Here is a 25,049-nt window from a genome sequence, read left to right on the forward strand (position 1 = left end):
CAAGCAGGCAACTTTACGGCGGTGTTCAAGGTTCTGTAGCTTCACCTCTACTAAATCCAAGGTGGCCAGTTGGTATTTAGCAGAGTCATTCCATAAGTGGCAGCGGTACTCCATACACGACCGGACTTGTGCTTGATACAGCTGAAGCAACTGTCCCGGTGTGAAGTAACGCCTCACCTTGGAAAGGATGCCAAGCTTCCTGGCTTCATTTTTGGCCATGGATTCAATGTATCTGCCAATGTTCAGATTGGACGACAGGTCCATTACAATTGGATGGAGGCGGACGGCTTTTGTATTATATAATGAAAGCAAGTCTGGCCGAAGTTCAATGTAAATTGGAGGCTTCGGATAACACCATCTGTGAGTTACGTGCCCAAGTTGTATTACTGAGTAGTGCAACTTCGGTAAGTAGGTCACCCGAGGCCTGTAACGTGAATACTCGTCGCGGGGCACATAATGCATCTATCGGCAGTTTTGAGTCGGCCCATATGGATGCGTCACCGACCGCTGTCGCTGAGTGCGATTCCCCGCGCCCCGCCCCTCGATTGTCCGCTCCGGCGGAGACGTCACGCGTAAACACGTTGACCCCTCCACGTGATTACGCCGCTGTCGCGGCTGTTAACCGACCCGTTGCTCCACAACCACAAGACAGGCAGCTATCAACGAAGGGGATGAAAAAACCTCGTGTACCTGTCTCTGAAGTTGCAAAACCACAGAGGCAGACGGACCGGTGCGACGATGACGGCTTCACAAAGGTGGAGAAGAAGAAGAGGAAGCCCACCAGCCGTAACCTGTGCGGCACTGCACCGACAGGGTCCAACTTTTTGCTGCGTCCGGCAATCCCGACAACGCTGCTGTACCTGTCACGCCTGCATTACTCCACGAAGTCTGAGGAGATAGTGGAGTACATCAGGTTGAAATCCAAATACACCCTGAGGGTCGAGCGGTTGGAGTCCCGCCACTACGTGAACTTTAATTCGTTTGTGGTGAGAGTGCCGACCGAACATCTGTCGACCTTCATGAAGGAGGATTTCTGGCCGAAGGGTGTCCTATACCGGTGATTCCGTGGCCGGTTGCCTGACACCAGATGGCGCCACACGTCGCCGACAACCTAAATACGTGTTAAATTAGTAATAGTGTTATTTTATATTGTTATGTATGTTAGTCTGTAAGGTATGTATCTATGGGTCTCAGTAACCTGAATATAAATATAAATAAATAAAAAAAAAAAAATAATTTTGTTTTTTGTGCAGGTAAGCTAACAAAGATAAGGTATTTAGGTCTGCAGGAAGAAATTTCTTATAGAAATAAGCAGTACCGTTTGTTTGTGTTTTCCTTTTATTAAATGTAATCTGTGCTTTTTCCTGTGCAATGAATAATGTAATAATAATAACGAAAAAGGAAAATGACCGTACAAACCTCAAATAAGATGACGGCAGCCGTGCAGTTTGTTCAGTACGACGTGTCGGCTGGTCAGTTGTCTCTTTTTTGCGCGGGAGAATGTACTGATGCGAATGGGCCGGTCGCATTTTGGACAAGCTGATCGGGAAAATTGGTAAAAATACATTTCATTCCCTTGGTGTAATCGTGGGGTATCAATTATTCGTAGAAATTAACTTTTATATAAAAAAAATCCAACCTTAAAGGTTTCAGTGTTTCCCGTTGCTCAGATTGTTTAGCCAGTGGAATTTTTTCCCATTGTCCAGACTGACTAGACAACTGGCCAATCGTCAGGATGACAGAAAAATGCATAACCAAGGTCAAAATAGTTTAATATTTTATTTTTTACTTCTCTCTAAATTCACACTGCACTCACATTCCTGCCCTCTCTATTTTCACGATTACAAATCAATATAGAGGGGGAAAGGCAAGATAGGGTCGTATTCCAGAACTCTACACAATGCTCGAGTCAGGACTATGATTTAAAGCATTAGAAATTATACTCAAGTCCTTGCCATTAGGGTTGTATTGCCAGTACTCGAAATCATACTCAAGTCCTGACTTGAGCATTGAGCAGAATACGACCCATAGGGGCAGGAAATATGCCCTTTACAGGTCACATGTCACCTGTGACCTGTAAAAGGCCCAAAACGTTGGTAAAACGTGGCCCGGGGCCATGGCTCCCTCTGCAACCCCCACGCTACGCCACTGTGTGGAATTACATCTATTTGCCAAGTTTGCCGATTTAAATAAAACCTGGCAAATAGATGTTATTCCACGAACTTTCAAGGTCGGATTTTTTTTATAAAAAATATATAATTATTTCGTAGAAACTTTCAACTTTTATCCTTACAACTTGTCATTTTGTAGACATGGTTTTATTTTAAGTCCAAGTCCAAGTTAGAGGTATATTTCTGTATTATTTTGTTTCTTTATTTTTAAAAGCATTTAATATACTTTTCACTTCGCATGGATGTGTAATAAATGGTTAGTTACCGGAAATTCGAGTAGAGCATAGGTTCACAATATTTTTGGCGCACATAAACAAGGTATAAAAGTGTCAACGCTCATCACCACAAAAAATAATTAGAATCACGTAATTTTTCATATTAACTTAACACAAAAAAATCACAAGGAAAAAAGTCGTATTACTATATGATTTACAGTTTATTCAGGTTTTTTTTATCAACGTATTAACGCCCTCCAATTGCTTTCGAGGTCTCTACCCTTGGACTCTTCAGCACCTACTGGGGGGCGGTAGAGACCACTTTGGGAAACTATAGACTAGATCATGGGGTCTGTGAGCTGTGTGGGCTGATGGACCTCAATAGTGCACTGCAATTAGGAAGTAAGTACTTACACTGATCTTTTACGTAATTTTCCTACGAGATTTTGTTTAACAGGCATTTTTTGAGTTATTAAAAAAATATTGTTTCCTTCATGTTCACTTTTGATTTTGAAAATAAAATTTCATTTTGGCATGGCCAATCAAAAATTGCGCTTGGACCACAGACTATAAAATTCACATTATACAAGGTGAAATGATAATCAGTATTGTAACGGGCTGCTCAGGGGGCGTGGCAAAGGGCTCTTTTCAATGGCGAAGAAAAATGCAGCGGAGTAATGATAATAAAAATGAGCAAAACTTTATTGCATGTTGTATGTACAAAAAAGGCGAAATGGGAGCTATCGGAGCTCGCACGCATTCTGTGATATTTAAATGTCTAATGTGTTCCAATAAGTGCCGTATTTTTTTGCGCATTACAGCATAAAACATAACACAACACAATAATGCGTTTAGGGTGTTGATGGGGCTGACCCTGATGTAGCGCCTCGGGCATGTTCGCAGCAGCACAAGTTGACTGCTTCTACACGCATGATCTGTAGATTTTAGTCAATTCAATTTTAATTTTCAATGTTTTTTTTTTAAATTCAGTTTTAATTATCTAGATTTTAAATATAAAATATAAGTAATATGATAATAATATAATTTGAAATATGAAATATGGATTGTAATTATCTGAAATAAAATATTTTTATTTTATCTTATTTATTTATAAAAACAGTCAGAGTGAGCATCGGCAAACATACTAGATGCTTTGCAGTACCTGGACAACCCCAACGGCATCCTAAACATGTCGTTATAAAGGACGGAAAGGAGGGTCTTTTGGGTATACCTAGCCCAAGGCCGCTACAGTAAAACGATTGACAATATGAACAAGGTCACTTTCACACACCAACACCCTACGCTCTCTTTGCATGTCATAATCACCTTTTCAGAAATATTTATTAATTTTTAATTATTTATATATAATTCTGAACAAAGCAAATAACATTTTTCCTTTAAAATAACGAGTTAAGTCGATTTGTGACAAAGGTGAGGATAAACGGTTACGCCAGTCTTGGTTTAAATTGGTTTATTAAAACTTTACCCTGTATAGTAGTTTCTTAATTTACGAAACCAACGAGATTTCTTTATCTTTTTTTATTTTTTATTACATTATGCCAACAATGTAAAAGAGATTGTAATCTTTGACATTATTGGAATGAATACTCGATTTTTTTTAAATTGAGTATTTGAATGAAATCAGTTAACGGGAAGTGGGTGAAATTCTATACACCGAATATTGTCTTCAAATTTGAATGGGATCACTACTGAGGTACCCCTTTCTTAAAAAAAAGAATAAATCGAAATCATTTCACGAATGTCGGAGCAATCACACACAAAAAAAAATTGAGAACCTACTTTTTTTGAAGGACGGTTAGCAATAAAACACAACGTTAAAGCGTTAACATTTATTACACCTACAAAAAACACACTACTTGATTAAAATGATCTACAATAATAATAATTACAATAAATAACAAAACTGTAAATATAATATTAAATACAATAATATTTCGATATTTTGAGTAATTACTTTTCCAATTTTCAAAAATCCAGATCGCTAATTACTTATACTTATAAATGTGCACAGTGAACGGCACGCATTGTTACGTGCCTATAAGTGCAGTTACACGAGCGGCATCCTAATTACAATTTTGCAATTTGAATGCAGTTGGAAAAGTTTACTTGCAATTCCGATGCTGGATTGGAAGAGACTTATACTCAGCATCGGGTCGGCAGAGGCTGAAAAAGGATCATGAGGCCATTGACTGAGGTGGTGGTCTATGACTAGCAGTAAGACCTATAACACGGCAAGTCGATCTTTGCCCATATTATTTTATTTCAATTGTATGACACGATAACGGATAGAAGCGGGTGTAAATAATTATATGTTGGTTGAGCTGTATTCACGCCAGTTTTACAGGCAGTTGGAAGTTATAATGCATTCACGCCAACGACATTTTAACCGGTCTCCAATAGCATTCTAATTGCAATTTGCAATTTCGATGCAGTTGTGATTACGCAGCTAATTGAGACGGGCCTCTATCTCTGATGTGATTGATGAGTTTGTCGATCGGTTAACATTTTGGTGAGATAATATTCGTTACAATCGGAATCGGTATTTTTTTAAACGGCATTTTAACTTTTCTAAAACTAGTACACCCACGTGCAAGAAAATCAGGTCCAGTCAGATAAGTCACATCAAAAATACCCTAATCCTTCTATTTTGAAACTGCTGAAATTATTTCCTACGACGACATCTCTTAATTTGATTGATCGATATATTTTTTTATTAAAAAAAATGAATGAATGAAAGTGCGCGAAACCGGATTCATCCCCTTTACCACCCTTAGAGGTGGAATATTTTCTTCAAATTTAAATGAGGCCAATAGTGAGGTACCCTCTTTCTAACAAAAAAAAGAATCATCATAAGGGTTGACTAACTAGGCGATGAATCTGGTTTCGGGCAATTTGTGGTAACCAATTTACAATAAAACTTGACAAATAGGTGTAATTTCACGACCTTTTAAGGTCTGTTTCTTTAGTATAGTGAGATTACTAATATCTATGTGTGAATAAGCAAAGACGACACTTCGAGTATTCGAATGCGTATTCCCTGCTCGATTGAAACGCGTTCCTTGTGTACTGCCGCCGTCCAGAGCAGCATATCGACTGTGAACTGGCAACCGGTACTATCTCAATTTTGACAAGTTTACATTGACTTTACAGGTGAAGACAAAAAATTGTTTGCGTCATTTAAATAGCATCTGGTTTATTAAATAAAAATGCGTAATGTATGTGTAATAAAAATATTTAAGAACGTATTTTAGATGCTATATAAATGACGATGAAATGAATATAATTTTTTTCTTCACCAGTAAAGTCAATGTAAAGTTGTCAAAATTGATCGCGCCACCGCCCGCTGTCCGTGTAAGTAAGTGTAACCGCTCTTACTTCCCGATTTTATTGCACTCGAGTGTAAGTTAATATTCGCGAATACTGATTTTTACTACAATGATATTCGTATATTTTTTTGCGAAATTATTCCACTAGTCTGTCATATTTACTAAGAGAGAACCTCAGCTTAAATTCAAAATTTTCCCGTACTAATTAGTTTTGCTTGAGTCGAGCAGCAGCCGCACTGGCTCTATTTCAGAATCTATTTTTTTACAATATACGTCAAGTACCTGTTGAATACAGACGTTTTCTTGTAAAATTTCGAGGTAAGTTTGTGTTTTTTATCTGTCGTGAAAATTTTTAGGAACCGTATTTTCACACCGTATAATAATCAGTAATATCCCCAATTTTATTATATATTGAGGTTTGTATCAGCTGTTAATACAAAGATTGACAACAAAGGATAGTTCCTACGATCTGACAGGACTGGAACCCACGTCTATAATGACAATCTAGGGTAACTGATTTACCAAATGTGCCACAGATCAAGTCAGAAGACATTACGTTATTTCTCTAAGCGTTTGTTACAGATCTCTGTGAGAGATCGACAGAAATGACTCTGGTTTGGCATTAGTAACGCTCATTACAATTCGATTGTTATGAAGATCAATGCAATTGCGTAGGATATAGCGATTTTTAAATCGATTAACTTCAATGCGATTCGTAGGCGAATCTTATTCATAATTTTAACAGTCTCATCTTATTAATGATTTCGTCAAGGACGACAAGGATTTGGACATTATATGACATTATTATTGAAAAGTATAGTTAGATTCAAAATACTGACATCTGTAAAAAAGAAAACATAATAATTACATATTATGACGGTAATTAAATATATAAAAAATGTTGAAGCGGGTTTTATGAGATCGATTCAAAGCAAAAAAAAAGAGACGAAATTTCATTTAATGTTTGAAAACTATTCTGCCAAATCATTATGGTGACAAATACGCTTCGATTGACCAGTTCGTATTCGAAACAATTGACGGGTGACGTCAATTGTTTCACTTCAAATCGACCAGTTTATTTGAGCTTTGCTATAATGGGCGAAAATTTAAAAATTACATATTTAATTACCGGATGAAATGTGATTCCGTTTGTTTTGTAATTAGATGTTTTGCTGTTTTTCCCACACCACTGAATGGAACAGCTCCGGATTGTTAGAGATATTATCTTTATTGCAATAAATACAGAATATTTTTGGAATATACGAAGACGTACACACAGGTCAGTTGTTGGCTCTGTACTATTTCAGCTTTCTAATTTGTGATTTCAGCGCAAACGAGAGTTGATATTTAAAAGTGATATAAGGCTCATTTGCCTGATGAGTTGCCAGGGATGGATGGCCCTTATTTCGTCTCTGGTTATATACTCGACGTAAACCTATTTGGCATACAGACGCAGGTTTAAGTCAAGTCAGATCAAAATAAATCTTCTTTATGTCCAATCTTTGTATTAATAATTACATGTGACATGGGGCAATAACTAGAGAGGACTGCTAATTTCCACACTACAGATCGTAGCTCTGAAAAAGGTCAAAATTCCGCCTTAGATCTACATCGCGCTGATCGCGCTAGGGAAACCCTGAGTCGCGGGAGCCATGGACACACACATAGACAAACACAAATTACACCCAAACTCACGAGAGAAATAAAATCGACCCCTGCTATGTGACTTTAGCATAGAAATGCTAAATTAAATTGTAAAATGATAAAATAAACTGTAGTCGTTCATCTAACCGATATCTAGGATTTTATAACATCACGTGTGCTCATTTCAGTGAATTTGAAACGCTCCCTTGTAAACTTGGCAATTTCGACATACGATACTTTACGAAGGAGGGGTCGAAATGTAGCCCATACAAATATTTCTCTCGGCCCGGGAATCGAACCTGGGACCTCTGCGTGGCGTGGTAGCCGTTCGGCCACGGAGGCAGTTAAATTTAAATATTGATATGATTGATATGCGTGTCAATAGATGGCATAGTGTGTTACAAACTTATTTATAAAGTAACGCTTTGAAATATGGAAAGATGGCGCTAATCTTAAACAAAATAAAATAGGCAGCACAATTCATTAAAATCCATAAGCGCCATCTAGTTGTTTTGTTTGCTATCACTAGAAATTAGAGTAGCTTTGACAAATTGCAGTTATAATGGCGACTTAAATATTTTCACATCATTGACGAGTTTGAAAATTGACCGGTTGACGAAAATGGCGTATTAATAAAAATGACGAGTGGTCCCTTAATTCATACAAATAACCGTTTGATACTTGTCGGTACACCAGATGTCGCGACGATGCAACAAAATACCCGACTAAGCCTTCTTGTATCGCAATTAGCACTCCACCTCAATTATTCGGTCCATGCACATAGATATATTTTCAGTTAAAGATATTTTTAATCACCTACTTACTAATATGAAAGGATGTTATTAGTTAAGCTAGTTGACTAATTTCGTGACGTAATTGCTGGGAAACAGGCCAGTCATGCCTCGGAGTTCACCTGAAACAAGTTGACAAATTAGTACAGACAGTTTGTGTAAGAAGAATTAATGTACGAAAACGCACTAAAATCTTTAAGTCATCTCAGTTGTGTGTCACAATTACAAGGCGTTATTGGAATGGGTAGAGTATTTACCTAGACTTCGACGAACAGACGGAAAGTGGAGACCAGCTCACGACAAGATTTATTTGTCTCGGATTTTTCCAGAATTGGGGATAATTCGACCCCTAAAATATCGTATGTCGAAATTGCCAAGATTACAACGAAGCGTTTTAAAGTTTTGAATTCACTGAAATAATAACAAATAAATAACGCACACACTCAACATATGAGTACGAAATGAGCAGTTCTATTCGGCAAAACTTACACAGAGTATTATAAAATCCTACATGTCGGTTAGATGAACAGCCACAATTTATTTCATCATTTTACAATTTAATTTAGCATTTCTATGCTAAAGTCATGTGTTATTACTCATTTCAGTGAATTCAAAACTTAACGCTTCCCTGTAAACTTAGCAATTTCAACATACGATACTTTAAGTAGGAGGGGTCGATCTGCCGCCCACAAAGTAAAAAAAGTAACAAAATATTTTTTTGAGATATCATAAAAAACCATAACCTAGTTTTACAACACTGAAATTGTTTGATGATATTTCAGCTATGCATCGTTAGGGCAAGTTCCGATAAGTCAAATACTTTAACTGTCTTTAAAAGATAATTTTGTGCTCTATCTTTTGCTATTTAAAACGGATATTTGACCGGAACGGATTTGTCACTTTGCCGCGTTTTAGTTAGTGGACGACAGAAATCACCTAAGTAAGTAAAAAAAGTAAGTTATGTGAGCATAACTGCGTTTCGGTTATGAAGGGTAAGGGTGCTGGTGAAGTTACAGGCACATGAGACTTTTCAACTGTCTCAGGGTATCGGGCGCAGTGGCAGTGCTCCTCAGATCTTTGTATTTTAAAGGTATGAGGATGCAGGCGTACGACTTGTTTAGTGATAGGAACACTAAGTATGACAAAAAATAAACTAAAAGACAGCTTTTAACTAATTCTGTAGCGCCATCTATAGATAGATATATAATAGATGGCGCTAGAAAATAGACAAGTGGTTTTATATGCACCATCTATTGGTCATACTGAGAATTAAAATTTAAAAAACGATCGCATTACCTTGCCACCAGGCAGGGTCCTGGCTCCTGTCAGTGACAGCAATGATGTCATCCTTCTCGAAACTTAATTCATCAGCGTTTTGAGCAGTGTAAGGGTACAACGCTATCACCTGTGTGCAGAACAAATGAATATAATTTTTACTACGTTATGTTAAACACTCGAAAGCCTATGATTAACGTTCATATTACATCATAGCAATAGTCGATACTATCTCAGGTTGAATTCAAATTATTCTCGTATAAATACGGTTCATTTTGCCTAGGTCGAGTTGAATAATTGGTATATGTAAAGTAAGTAAGTTTGTGCTATTTTTCTATCGTGAAAATTTATAGGAATCGTCTTTTGACGCCGTCAGTGTTTATCCTCAACTATGACATCGAGGGTAATGAAGCAGCGGATGAACTGGCAAAGACTGGTGCTAGGGAGGCCTTCATTGGTCCTCAGCACACAGCCTGGCTGTGATGTGTAGCTGCAGACTAAGGGTCTTGAGCATTCAAAAGCCCTATAGCTACCTACAGTGCCAAGCATTGTAGAGAAGCTCTGTCACTGGACATAAACGACATCAGAAAACTTACTAGAGCCTTAACAGGGCATTGTAGCTTGAACAAGCACATGTCAAATATTGAGCAGAGAGGAAACAGAGAATGTAGATTCTGCCACGAGGCGGATGAAACTCCTGTGCATCTCCTCACCCATTGCTGCGTTCTAATGGGCCTAAGAAGTTCCACACTGGGTAGGCACAAGCCACACCCAGAGGACAAAAACTGTTAGAGTCAGGAAAGTACTTCAGTTCCTGAATGCTGTTGGTCTTGACTCTGAACTGTAATTAGTGGTGATCACAATAGATCAGTTAAGGATGAAATAGTCAAGCCACCCTAATAATCGTCAATCGTCACCCTAATCGTCAAGCCGGGACGGGGAAGTCAAGGTCTACAAAAAATAATAAGCATTGATAAAAAATGTTCTTTACTCCTGCCATCATTGGCTGCTAGCAACGTTCTGTTAATAAACGTTCTACATCGAATTTGGCTATAGTATGACTATATCTAGACGAGGGAAGAACTCTATTTAGAGCTTCTTGTCGTTCAGACATTGCGTAATACAATAGATAAGGGCCAGTACCTTGTCAATGACGGTTTCCGCTGGTAGAGTGTCCATCTTGGACAGTACAGGTGTTGTTCGGCCAGAGGTGCGTCCAGACGACTGCAGCACCTGCAACGGAGTCGTGACAATTACTAAAAAATAATTTGTTACGATTATTATTACAAAGAAAAAACACATAGGAAATTTTTCTTCGACCCATTGAGACTTGAAACCATGACCATACTACACCGTGTTGCTCTATACCAAGAGCTACAGGTTAAGTTATCAAGTTGACGAAATTCTACTATGTGTTTTTGTTACAGATCTTTCTACTACCAAATGACGGTACGAACTAGTAGTGCGCCTGATGTTAAGCGACACGCCAGTCGATAACAGTAACAGTGCCACTCAGAGCTTTAAAACTGTAAGGGTGCTGGTGAAATTACAGGCACATGGGACTTGTCAACTTATGTCTCAGGGTGACGGGCGCAGTGGCAGTGCCCCTCAGATCTTTGCGACTTAAAATTGTGAGCGGCATTGCTACTGAACAGGCGTGTCGCTTACCACCAGACGCGCGGCTTGTTCATACTGCCACATTGTATCATAAAACATTAACTTCGGTGACAAGCAAGAAAAGTTTACCAGGATATAAAATATACCAGCACGATAAAGCTATTATATCCACAATTAGCTGTCAAATTCGAGTGATAAAACCGCCATTTTGAAATGTTGTCACAATAGCTAACTTTCACTGTTTTACTGGAAGTGCGATATAATGTACGTACCTTTACGTAGCTGGCAGGGAACCATCCGACCTGTCTGTTGCGACCCTTAGCCTGGAGTTCACCTTCCCACCATCCGCTGTCTGATTTCTTACGTATCACTAGAAGTTGACCTTTTTGTAGCGTAAGTTGCTCAGCACTGAAATTACGAACATATTTTTGAACGCTTATACTAACTACTTAAACTGGCAGAATTAAAAAAAATGATGGCGGCACCACTGGAAACATTTGAGTAACTTCCCGTACAGAACATAATCAGTCAATCAGATTTGCGGTGGATGAAGACATGCAGTGGCGGATGAGGACATGTAAAGGAGTCTATAATAATCTTAAGTTATTATTTTTAGCTGCAAGAGCAACCATAAGTAAAAACCTTCTGAGTTTCTTTAACCGAAGCGGTGTATGAAGACATGTAACGGTGTATAAGGACATGTAAATATATTACCTAGAGGCGGTGTAACTAGCGATAGCCTGTGCAATTTCGTTCTTCCTGCGACCTGTGACGGAGTCGCGACCGGAATCGCGACGTGTGACGGACGCTGGTCGCGTGTTTGCCGCCGACGATGATGCGTTCTCCGTTATTGCCGCTACTTCTGATGACACTGGGGTAGAAGATTTTTGTTCCTGGAAAGAGGAGAATCTAAGTTTTAACAGCGGAGGTTAATAAACATCTGTTGAACATTTGAGTGTCAGCTTATATAGATTGTAATATTACCACATACCGATTATAATGTGTTTTGTACCGATTACAACGTGTTTTATATCAATTATAACGTGTTTTGCACCGATCATAACGTGTTTTATACCGATCATAACGCGTTTTATACCGATTATAACGTATTATATCGATTATAATGTATTTTATACCGATTGTAACGGGTTTTGTACCGATTATACCGCATTTGTCAAATATTAAGTATTATACACTGACTATTACATATTTTGAACAGATTATACATTTTATGGTATTAAACGTGTTACCTGTGCAGGTGGCGATGTTGCTTGTATCGGTGTGGGTTGGATCACTGGCGAAGGTTCAGGTGTGGGTTCAACGGCTTCTGGTATTGTTGCTATGGGCTCGTTGGCGGTTGTTGAGGTGATTGTATCTTTGGTAACATAGTTCGAGGGGAAGATTCCCGTCCTGGAAACATTATACATGAATGTTACTGCTCTTTACTATTTATATTTTTGTTAACGCGGTTCAAAGTTTGTTCAACTTATCGGAACTTACCCTAACGATTCATAGCTAAAATAACAGTAAACAATTTCTATGTTACCGGGTTATGGTTCTTTTATATCTCAAAAAAATATTTTGTCACTTAGCTCCATTTTAGTTAGCGGATGGCATATAAAGTTGTTCACACATAGAACAAGACGTATAACTGTCTTTTACAATTTTTTTTACGTTACGACGACAGATTGTCGTGACAATGAAAAGAGCTAGAACGACAGTTGCCCGACGAAAATGTGACGAGTCTGTCGTGCGAACGACAAGGTTGCTGCCGTGAACCGATAAATTGTCGTCACGGTCTAGTGGGAACAGCTAGACACGACAGTTGCTCAATGATAAAATAAACGCCCACGACATAATCACGACAGATATGGGAACAGGCTAGACGCGACAGTCGTCCAACGACAAATAAAACGTTACTACGTAATGGAAACGCGGCCTAAATCTATTTTCATCGAAAAGTCGTATTACAAAATTGCAGAGTACGTGTTAGAAAAATATGTATCTAACGACGACATGGCTCTGGATTCCACAGAAATTTGATTCAAAGTGTTCCATAGCATTTAAGTTTATTTGAAAAGAGCAATCCCTAGAGTTTCTTGCTCGTTCTTCTTGGGGAAGTCAGCACAGCAAATGAAGTGTAGCTTGAAAAATGACGTTATCGTGTGTAAATTTATTCCAACTATTGTAAGCGACTTCAAAAAAAGGAGGAGGTTCTCAATTCGACTGTATGTTTTTTTTGTATGTATGTGTTACACGATAACTCCGCCATTTGTGAACAGATTTTGATGATTCTTTTTTGTTGGAAAAAGGGTACCTCAATAGTGGTGCCCTTTAATTTTGAAAAAAATCATCCACCTCTAAGGGTGGCTGTTCACGCATGAAGATTCATTTTTATAAATAGCGCCTAAATTTTTTATAAGGAGCCATTGACTTACAATTATATGGACGTCGGGTCCGCGCTAAAAAGTGTCCGCACTTGTAAGGCGCTAAAATAGTATACAGAGCGCGACACTCCGCTTTAGTCTTCATTTGTTCTACTGACAGCGCGATACTGCGATGACATAACAATTTAAATTTCGAATAGGTTGACTTGGGACATTTTTTTCGTGGTTTTTGTATTAGACCCGTCGTCCATTTATTTGTAAGTCAATGTAAGGAGCAATTATTTTAATGGTCGATTTTGCTATTCTCTAATTCAAGGCGTTTTGGTCTCTCAATATACTTTGAGTATTGAGAATCGATTTTTATTATCTCATTTATTGTGTCAAGTTCCGTATAGTGGCGAACTAGGGGATGAATCCGGGTTTGCGCACTTTTCGGTAACCGATTTCAATAATACTTGTTAATTATATGTAATTCCACGTATTTTTGCGGTCGGTTTTTTTAGTGCTCTGTACTGAGATTATGTAACTAAATCTTACCTGATACCAATCCGTCCACACCACCAATCCCCATCGCGTCTGATGACCTCGATTCTCTCTCCGGCGTCGAAGATCAAGTCTCCTGGCTCAGCGGATTGATATGGATACGCTGCTATGTAGAAGTCACCACCTTCTGTTAAAATAACAGAAAATTGGCGATGAGAAATGTACATGCGGGTTGGAAGACAGGCGGTGATAGACTAGTCCGGAAAGCGCGCGTCTCGTGTAGAAGGTTCTGGCCAGAAGTAGTGTACCAATGCGCACGCTCTTATTCTTCAGGTCCGGTCAGGTCAGATCAGGAGTCGATCACGGCATCAAACAGTTCCATAAAGGTTATTTTTAGTAGTTCTATTTAACATAATAGTTATAGTTATTATACGTAGTATTTTGCATAATTTTTGCCGTCGAACGCGGGGATATCGATATCGGGCTACCGAATGCCGTTTCCACTGCTGGTTGCTTCCGCCGTTGTTCGAAACTTATCCTCTGAGGTTTGCGAGTATAAACGTTTTCGGAGCTTAGATATGACGTTAACACACCTGTTTTCAAATTCATCATGCGCCAAGTTTTCTTCCGGTATTTGATCGGTTAATAAGCTAAGTTCCAATGTAATTCGGTGTATTTTTGAATGTTTGATTCAGTTTGTTGCAGCCTAATTTTGATGATTTCTTCATGTAATGATTCTGATGCTTAAGAAAGGCGCTTGCGCAGGCCCTTATTGTTCAGGTCGTCCCATTGCTTAATAGTACATTGTGTATTAAGGGCGGTTAAATAAGAAATTACTAACGAGAATTTGTTAGAAGCCCGAAGCCGAACCCTGAGGGCTATAATGACTTGATCATTGTAATTATTGCCGCCCGTGCTACATACAATGTATTTCATCATCCAATCCGAGAAAATATGAATATCGCAATACACCTAGAGATAAAATGATCCTTGGGACATTTCGGACCGACATTTCTCGGATTCGGAAATGATACGAAAATTATGCCATTAAAAAATTACTCACCAACTGCAGGCATAGCCCCTCCGAGATCTGCAGTAATCTCAGCTTCAGGTACTTCTGCTATACCTGGAAAACATAACGAAGCGATCAATAATCAAACTGCCTCCACACAGGCGAGAGTTTACGCCTTAGTCCGCCACCCTCGTCTGTCCAATCCGGGACTTCACACGTTTTTATAATAATAAATCCACGGCCTCTGACTAAGAGATGGAAGTTCCATAAGCCTCGATTACTATCGGAACCGATGTTGCCAAAACATATACAAACAAAATGATAAACACTATGAAATCTTGATAACGATTGGTCATAGTTTTTAATTTAAAAATATGTAATAAATTATAGACTGTTTAATATAATGTAAATTTTACCCAGTCGCTATATCGTAAAAAGTTCAATCAAGTTACGACGTTTCGATATTATATTGATATTTCAATCAATGTGCTGCCATCTAACGGTTCATTGCTGAACGACGACGAATTGGACTTACCATTTGGTTCTCCAAACAAGAAGCTACCATATTGTATGAGTATAGGCTTTACTTTCGTTTCTTGTAACAAAAAAATATTTCGATAAACTGAAAATTTAAAATTGATTATTCGTTATACAAAATAAAACTTTCCGATTATTGCTGACCTTGTCCCAATCCACCTCAAATGGACCAGGACCTGCCTTCGGTATCCTTCTTTTCTTCAATAAAACTCCTTCGAAACTTAAATCTTCTGGTTTATTGATTCAGGAAGTGGACTGTACATTACCATAAAGCTTATTTATATGTCGATCTGACTTATCGAATATCGAACGCGACTGAATATGATTACGAATGAGACAATGACAATAATTTTCACTTATACAATGTGTTGATTTGAATTCTCGCCAGAGGTCACTGTGCTCTTCAGTTTTGTTGTCATTATTGGAACGAAATTACATAAAAAACCTTTCATGTCTACTGTTGATTCAAGAGTCCACTGACCTTCAAGCTGAGTCTTGGTTTCCATTGGTTCGACGACTTCGGCGGCATACGCTGAGGCCGCGTTAATGTCTTCCACGTAGGACTCGGGGAACCATCCAGATTCACCTGCGTTGAAAAGCGAAAATTGCAATCCAAACCACAGGTTACTCAATAGTTACTACACAGAAAAAAAGGATTTCTACTAATAAGAAAGAGCAATTTCTCAAAATATTTGCTAATTCTGAAAAAATATTTGTTAAAAGTAATAAAATATTGTCACTACAAAAATGCTGCTTATCTTTTTCTAATATAATTTTACTCTTAACTTTATTCTAACTTTGAGACAAATACGTTCACTTCAAGATTTTATTTCATTTCTAATCAATTAATTGGACATTACTTACATCAAGAAATTTTTACCTCTTACATCAAATTTAAATAATCTTAAATGAATTCAAAATTTCTTGGGTGTATTTGAAGAAAATATATTCTTAAACAAAAGAAGAAGTAGTTTTCTATTCAGATTAATATTCTAAATTCTAGAGTCTAGAATATATTCTTAAAGCAACATTTCGTTGCGTTTTCATAGTCAATGATGTCGTGACATGTCGCCGAAGCCGCACACAGTAACGTTTGCTTTTACTTGTGCTTGTAATCATAAAAATCATAAACAGTCATTTGTCCAAAGAAACAATACGTAGTATCTCTAGTTTGTTAGGGTGTTATTTATAGTCATATTTTAAGAAATTTGGTTACATTATGAAATCAAACTACATTTGTAACAAGCACAACTTTAACATGCAATTAGTTCCGTCACGCCACTGCTAGATGGCATTAGTTGTACTCTGAAACGCGCTATCGTTTTGTTAACTTCAATAGTATAAAGTCATCTCATATATTTTGAATTGTTAGTGCTTTCAGCCGCTGTAGCATTTATTTATACGGCACTGAATGGTCCTGAAGTATGGTTGGGCACTGAATAAATTTGCCCTTTTTGAAATTAGAAAACATAAATCTTCAGTCAAATAATTAAGTACCTCTCAATTTTTCATTCATTTTTTTTTTCAAATCAAAATCGGACATTTCTAATAACAAACAAATATTTTGTTGAATCTAGAGTGGCTTTGTGACTTGAAGTAAATTAATTTGCTCTTGGATTAAATATTTCTGTCTTATAACAAAAATACACTTTTGAGACATTTTTTTACTATTATCAAGTAATTATTCTCTAGCGTCTATAGGGAGAGGATTGTTTTGTTGGATTTAATAAATTTGTCTTCATATAAAGAATTTTGTCTTTTTCTAAGTAATCTGTTTTTACCGTGTATGCGTAACAGATACATCACTCTCATACAAAATCGAAAATACCTACAAAAAGTAACTTAAACACGCGCTTAGAGGTGAAAATTATGTTGCCCGCCGTGTGCAGTCATGCGGAACCGAATGCTGGGGTTGTACAAGGATTGTAATGCAAATGAAAGACTTGTATGAGCGCTTGTACTGCCGGCGATACACTCAGCGGTAGGCGCTTATCGGGTAACCTCGAGCAAGTGACGGAGCCCTGTCCAAACTAATATTATAAATGCGAAAGTAACTCTGTTTGTTACACTTTCGCGTCTAAAAACTGCCCTAATAGGTCAATGACCTACTGATGAATTTTGGTATAGAAAGAGATGGGACTACTGAAAGGGCTACTTTTTGTCACAAAAATAAATCTAAAAGAGGATGAAATAGGGGATGAAAGTTTGTATAGAGAACCAATTATTTCTCAAGTTTTTGTCATCAAGTGAAGGGATGAACAAGTCGTTCGCCTGATGGTAAGCTACACGCCTGTCCATAACAGTTGCAAAGCCACTCGGAACTTTAAATTGCAAAGATCTGACGGGCGCTGCCACTGCGCCCGTCACCCTGAGACATAAATTGACAAGTCCCATGTGCCTGTACTTTCACCAGCACCCTTACCCTTCAAAACCGGAACAGAGTAATGCTGACATTACTGTTTGGCGGCAGAAATAGGTAAGGTGGCAGTACTTCCACGGACGAACACTATCAAAAGAGCTCTACTGTTACTAAGTAGTACAGTAGGCTACTCGAAGAATTTATTCTATGCAAACTAAGTCGCAGGGACCACTTAGTATTACATTTTTTATAACATACCTCTGGCTGAACCCCATCTCCATCCCGGCTCGGCGTCTCCACGCGGCGCCGTCGCCTCGCTTACCTGCACACATTCTTACGTTATCAATATAATCATTCTCACGTTTCACTGCTGAGCACACACCTCTACTGACAGGCTGGTACGCACATGCATAGGTACACATATATTCATGTGCGTATAGACATGCGTATACACTCCCGGACACAATTCGAGCCACCTCGCATTTTCAGTGTTAAATGCTCTCCGCTTAAACAATGTTTCATTGATCAAAAACTATAAAGCAATATTGAAATTAGTTTACTAAATGTCTTTTCCATAAATCCATGTTGGAAATTTCGATTTGCAAAACCGGGGGAAAACTTAAGTCTTAGACGATAACACTACTTTTGTATTCTAGGACATTAAGACAAAAATCGTGTCTATCAAGTGATGGGAAGAACAAGTCGTGTTCCTGACGGTAAGCTACACGCCTGTCCATAACAGTTGCAGTGCAACTCAAAGCTTTAAATCGCAAAGATCTGAGGGGCGCTGCCACTGCGCCCGTCACCCTGAGACACAAGTTGACAATTCCAATGCGCCTGCAATTTCACCAGCACCCTTACCCTTCTAAATCGGAACGCAGTAATGCTAACGTTACTGTTTGGTGGCAGAAATAGGTAAGGTGAAAGTACTTCCCTGGACGAACTCCTTGTAAAAGAAACTCTACTGCAACCGCATCGGGATCATATTATCTGAACTAAGTATTATTATTTTCTGCATCTGTTGTAGACTGTTTCTAAGTCTTGAATTTTTAATTGGAATAGGCGTTTATCATTATTATGGCCATTAAAGAAATGTGAAGTGTGAACTGACCAGATCTCCAGGTTGCAAGCTGAGCTCGTCAACAGTCCTAGCTGTGAACTCGTACACGCAGCGCCATTTGGGACCGCCAGTGGCCACTGCTTGCTCCGTTGTTGGGGCCGCAGCTGGGGCCACTTCTTCGGTCGCTAGTGACAAGATATACAATATATAAGTCGGAGCTAATCATTACTTTCAACGTAATATAATAGCATTCTATTTTGGCCGAAGAGTGTCCATGTATCGACGTTACCGAGGCCGGTTACTGGATACCCAAGTTGCTTTACACCTCGCAGTCCATACGTGTAAATAAATAAATAGTGTAATATAATAAGTCACCTAGTTACATACCTTTACAGCGTCCAGCCCCGGCTAGAGATTTAAATTTTTATTGAATTGATATTCAATTATTTTTATGTAAAATTACTCCACTACTTTATTATAATTATCAATACAAAGATCGACGAAATGACGAAATATCATAGACTTCTCATAAATGGCGCTACGGCTAAAAAGTCGTTGAAAAACCAAATACAAAGATAGAAAAATTTAAGCGCATAGAAAAATTTGTGAGGTCCGCTAGTTCGTTCCGCGGCTTAGTTGGCATAGCATGTGACACGGTATGCTAGAAGACGTCAGTTCAAATCCCGGCGGATCGAAGGATTTTTTTCTGAGTGTTCGATCTTTATATTAATAATTATACAAGTATATTGTTATGTTATGTTCAGTGAACGTTCGACCGTGACGTAACAAAGAAAATCCAACCGGCAAGTCAAATCGAGAAGAACATCGATGACGTAAATAAATAACAGTGTAGGACCCAAGACAATGCCTTGTGACACGTCGAATTTAACTGGAGTTATCTATACAATTTGTTAAATGTGTGTCAAAAGGAGAAACTTCAGATGCAGGAGTGAAATGCGTAGCCACGCTGTATTTAGAAAACTTAATGTTATCCCAATTTTATGTGATTAAAGTTAGACTATGACGTAACAAAGTAAATCGAACGCACAAGTCAAATCCACAAGAAATTCAATGATGTAAATAAAAAACAGTGTAGGACCCCTGCCTTGTGAAACGCCGAATTCATTTGGAGTTCTCCATTGAATTTGTCATATGTGTGTTTGATAAAGAACATTTTAAAATTTTATCATTATAGCTAACATGGCGTCCACCGTGATGTCACATTTTTATGTCAGCGCGAGCGCCACGTTCAATGACTGCAAAAGATTGACACAGCCAAACATGGCTGCAAGGTCACAGCTGATTTGAAAACATTTGCACAGTAATTTTATCAACGTGAAAATTGAGCACGACAATCGAGATGAAAAGAAATAATAAAAATAAACGAAATGATATATACAAAATTATTGGGAAAAGGTGAGGAGAACATTTTTAATACAGTTCAATCTATGAGAGTAATTAGAAATACGTAAATAATAACTAATATAATATAAAATATATAAAAACTGAAACAACAAGTTTTCGCGGCGATGATTAAACGACAAAGACAGCTATATACGTAATTCTATATCGTTGTCCTTGTCCTTGAAAATGTAAAACAATAGTTCATTACCAAATAAGCAAACTTAGCTTTATCAATTGAAATAAATATTATCACGGGGAGGTTTGTCACACAAATACTGCCAAGCTACGGCCATAGGGAGAAAATGAAATAAACAATTACCGGTGGTGGCGGCGGCGTCGTTCCAGGCCTCATCTGCGGCGCCGCTGTCGCCCCAGGCGTCGTCCGACGTGCCCCAGTCAGCTTCTGCGAAGACAACCCAACGATCAATGCATGTTATAAATAAATTTCAAACCTCTTATCACGACGTTCCTATCATAATACAGGATAACTTTTTCATCATCATTCAAATCATAGGGTCGTATTCCAGAACTGTACTCAATGCTCAAGTCAGGATTTGAGCAGACTTGAGTATGATTTCAAGCACCGGAAATACGACCCTAATGGCAAGAACTTGAGTATGATTTCTAGTGCTTTGAATCATACTCTAGTCCTGACTTGAGCATTGAGTAGAGTTCTAGAATACGACCCTTAGTATTCTTATTCCCGTGCCGAATCGGTTCTGCAGGGATACCGGCATTATTACAGATTTTTTTTTTACAAACGATATTAAAACCATTTGAAGAATGTATATCGTATATATCGAGTATATAACCAGAAATAGAGACGAAATGTCATTTAATTTGTTTGATAACTATTCTGCCATATCGTTACTGTGACAACTGCGCTCCGATTGGCTAGCCCGAATTCGAAACAATTGACGGGTGTCGTCAACAGTTTCACTTCAAATCGACCAGTTAACTGGAGCTTTGCTATAATAGACGAAAATTGCAAAATTACATATTTAATATTTAACTATCGATGAAACGTGATTCCGTTTGTTTTGTAATTAGATGGTTGCTGTTTTTCCCACACCACCGAATAGAACAGCACGGCATTGTTAGAGACATTATTTATAAATACAGAATATTTTTTGGAATATACGGAGATGTACACACAGGTCAGTAGTTGGCCTGTCTATATTTCAGTGCAAACGAGAGTTGATATTTATAAGAGCTTTATCGCTAATGTGTTACCAGGAATATATGGCCCTTATTTCGTCTCTATTTCTGGTTATATACTCGATGATCGTATACTACACGTGTTGTACTTAGTTCAGTGGATGTAAAAAAAAATTTCGAAGCAAGCGAACAAGGAGAAAATTTGGATCCCAGCTGAGGTAATATCGAGTCTTAAAGAGAAATATCTTAAAATAAAAATTATGTGCAAAGTTAGACATTTTATATAATAGAATACTTTATTTCATAAAATTACAATTCGAAATATAATGTCAAGGGATAACATGATCGTCATTAATTTAAACAATAACTTTATTGTTAATAGAAAATAAAGTAATTAAAAGAAAAATACGAACTACAAAAATACAAATAAAAATTCAAAAAGTCCAAAATTAAAATATAATTACAATTTCTTTAAAAGAAATTCCTCTACACTGTAGAATTCATTATCCAATAAAAGGTCTTTCAGTCGGGAACAAAACACTTCGTCATTTGTAACACTTTTTAGACTTGTGTTATTCTTAAAAAACTCGTTTTAGACTTTAATTTGGCCAGTTTTTAAAGATATTATATGATCGGGTAAATTACATCCAATCGTGAAATAAATTAGCACATTCTTTAGACAATATTCTGAGGTGTATCGTGAATTTTTCATATAAACCATTTGGACGTAGTTAAGCGAAAAGGATCCAATGCACATCCAGTCACTTTCGGGATATGACAGATTGAAGTTTAAAAGTGTTTCTCACTCTTGTTTTATTTTAAAAACTTATAATGTCATGTAACTCCAGAGATATTTATTTTTATATGTTGGATTTTTTGCTGATCTAAGAGCGTAGACTTTACGAACCGTTTAGTAGATGTAACTCTTTATTTGATAATTTCGTGGATTGGATACTTTTGGCTTAACTACGTCCATTTGATCCAGCATTATTAAAAACATTTTTATAAAAAATCTGACCTCAAAAGTTCGTGAAATTACATCTATTTTCCAAGTTTTATTGCAATCGGTTAACGGAAAGTGCGAGAATCCGGATTCATCCCCTAGTTTGCCATCCTTAGAGGTGAAATAAATAAAATGTAACATACAAAGAAAAAAATATATTTGTTAATTTTAATTTTCAATTTGTATATTTGTGACGTCCACTGTGTTCCGTGCCGCACGGATCATCGCCGAATCCACTGAAAATCAGCGTCGTACCACACTTTCAGTGAGACGGCAATAGCTGAGTGGATGACGGATTCAGTGGCTGCACAGCACACATCCTGTCTCCCTTATCTTTCTTTCTTTCTTCTATTTTTTATGTTTTTGTTTTGTTTGTAAATTGTATGTGTGCTGTGCTTTACATTGAATAAATAATTTCTATTTCTATTTCTATAAATATTTCCTTTATTGCCCGTGGAACTACTAGCAGAATTACTAGTAGTTACACGGGCAATAATAATCTCCCGTGTAACTACCGACAGGTCTAGTAGCATCACGGATAATTGTTTTTGTCCGTGGTAATACCACTACATAAGAAGCGTTTTATAAATTTGATAAAACAGACGAACCAAAAGCCAAACAATACAATAATAACCTAACTTCGGTACAGAGTACTAAAAAACCGACCTCAAAAGTCATTCATCCCCTAGTTTACCACCCTTAGAGGTGGAATATTTTCGTCAAATTGAAATGGGACCTCTTCTGAGGTACCCTCTTTCCAACAAAAAAAGGAATCATCAAAATCGGGTCGCAAATGCCGGCCAAATTGCGTAACGTACATAGAAAAAAAAAATACAGTTGAATTAAAGACCTCCTCTTCTTTTTGAAGTCTGTTAAATACAGTTTTTCCCGCTTCTACTCTGGTGACTTCAAAGGCAAAGAATCATTTATTCCATAAGTAAAAATAAATTTACACTTGAAAACGTCATTTTTTAAGCTACTGCTCGTTCACTACGCTGACCTCCCTGAGAAGAACGAGCAAGAAACTCTAGGGATTGCTCTTTTCAAATAAACTAAAATGCTTTGGAATACACATTGAATCAAATTTGTGTGGAATCTAAGAGCTATGTCGCCTTTCCATACATCTTTATTTAACACGTTTGCTTTGAGGTAATGCCGCTAATATCAATAGAATCTTTGTTCTGCAGAAACGTGCAGTTAGGGCAATTTACAATCTGGGCCCCAAAGTATCTTTGAGAGATAAGTTTAAGGAAATTAACATTCTTACACTAGCCTCACAGTACATTTATGAGAATGTAATTTATGTTAAAAGGAATAGTAATTTATTTATGAAAAATAGTGACAGACATAACATTAATACGAGGAATAGAAATAAACTAGCTTTTCTTGATAGTCGTCTTCACAAAGTCAAAAAATCATTTAAGGGGCAATGTATACGCTTCTATAACAAGATTCCGGTTGATATACAAAATTTGCCTTCCACGAGGTTTGAAACTATAGAGAAACAAAAACTTTATACTAATGGTTATTATACAACTTCTGCGTACTTGGATGATAAAAATTCGTGGTAGTAACCCGTTTAGCTCATGGAGGTAGCCTCGATCACTGACGTTTCAAATAAAAAAATAAAAAAATATTGTAAATGTTATTTACAAAGAGCAACCCCTAGAGTTTCTTGCTCATTCTTCTCAGGGGAATCTGCCTTACGAATGAGCGGTAGAGTTTAACCATTGTGACGATTTCAAGTGTAATAATGCTTACCTATGAAATAAAGATTATTTTGAATTTGACGTACTCTTCAATTTTGTAATATGACTTTTCAATTAAAATACTTTTAATGTAAGTTTGAAATTTAGGAAATGTTAATCTTAATATAAACTCCGGAATCTTATTGTAAAAACGTATAGATATTCCCCATAAAAGAATCATTTATCTTAGTTAAACGAAATCGTGGTACCGTGACTTTGGACTTAGTTCTAAGGTTAATATTATGGATACCTTCTTCCTTAATGAAATTAAGTATAATGAAGAACAAGGGTTACCTGGAGCACCCCAAGCAGCAGCAGCAGGTGCTGTGCTCTTCTTCTCCAAGTACTCCTGCCGTCTCTGTTCGTAAAGCTGCCAGACTTTTTGACACTTCTCGCCCAGTTCGGACACTTTAGCTGTCAATTCTGACAGTTGAGACTTGTTGCTGTCGAGATCGGCTTGTTTGTTTTCGACTATAGCTCGTGCTGCTTCCACCTGTGCATTGAATTTGTTTTATTAATTGAGTTGTTCTTAAGTTTTTCAGATAGTTATACCCAAGGCACCCAGACCTAAATCAATTTAGAAAATTATTTTGTGAAACTATCCTACCATACTCCGTTCAACCATTTATTTAACTTTTGACATATATGCATGCCTCCGAAGTTCCGTAATTATTGACATACAACCATAGGCGAAAAATGCAATACTTCTTAGACTCCTTAGCTCCGATATTTTATTAACAGACTATGTAATGAAAATAGTTTACCTATCAGTGGTCCAAAATGACATTTTCCAGAAATAACGTTAGCTCGAATTTTCATAACCTCGAAAGTAATTTTG

At 37.5% G+C, this 25,049-nt stretch overlaps 2 protein-coding genes across 2 annotated transcripts in view; both read right to left on the reverse strand.

The window, feature by feature from the left end:
- The window catches only part of LOC113234497, a 28,381-nt gene extending 25,539 nt beyond the window's left edge, over nucleotides 1-2,842 (reverse strand). The window contains exons 1-2 of the mRNA XM_026469833.1: nucleotides 2,801-2,842; nucleotides 1,420-1,539 (exon numbers count right to left, since the gene is read on the reverse strand). Of these exons, the coding sequence (XP_026325618.1) occupies nucleotides 1,420-1,529 (110 nt within the window). The 5' untranslated portion in view covers nucleotides 1,530-1,539; nucleotides 2,801-2,842. The remainder of the gene's footprint in view (nucleotides 1-1,419; nucleotides 1,540-2,800) is intronic.
- Nucleotides 2,843-7,679: 4,837 nt separating this feature from the next.
- On the reverse strand, nucleotides 7,680-24,836 carry LOC113234389 (intersectin-1-like). The gene is made up of 14 exons (XM_026469699.1): nucleotides 24,819-24,836; nucleotides 24,506-24,704; nucleotides 20,622-20,705; nucleotides 18,950-19,083; nucleotides 18,097-18,160; nucleotides 15,961-16,065; nucleotides 14,994-15,056; nucleotides 13,985-14,117; nucleotides 12,311-12,470; nucleotides 11,775-11,953; nucleotides 11,333-11,468; nucleotides 10,587-10,676; nucleotides 9,465-9,573; nucleotides 7,680-8,290 (listed from the first exon to the last, which is right to left on the reverse strand). Exons 1-14 carry the CDS (start codon nucleotides 24,834-24,836, stop codon nucleotides 8,229-8,231), a joined length of 1,536 nt encoding a protein of 511 aa, XP_026325484.1. The 3' UTR covers nucleotides 7,680-8,228.
- Between the last annotated feature and the right edge of the window lie 213 nt (nucleotides 24,837-25,049).

Source organism: Hyposmocoma kahamanoa, unplaced genomic scaffold, assembly GCF_003589595.1.
Source record: "Hyposmocoma kahamanoa isolate Upper Pololo Valley unplaced genomic scaffold, ASM358959v1 84, whole genome shotgun sequence".
Classification (NCBI taxonomy): domain Eukaryota; kingdom Metazoa; phylum Arthropoda; class Insecta; order Lepidoptera; family Cosmopterigidae; genus Hyposmocoma; species Hyposmocoma kahamanoa.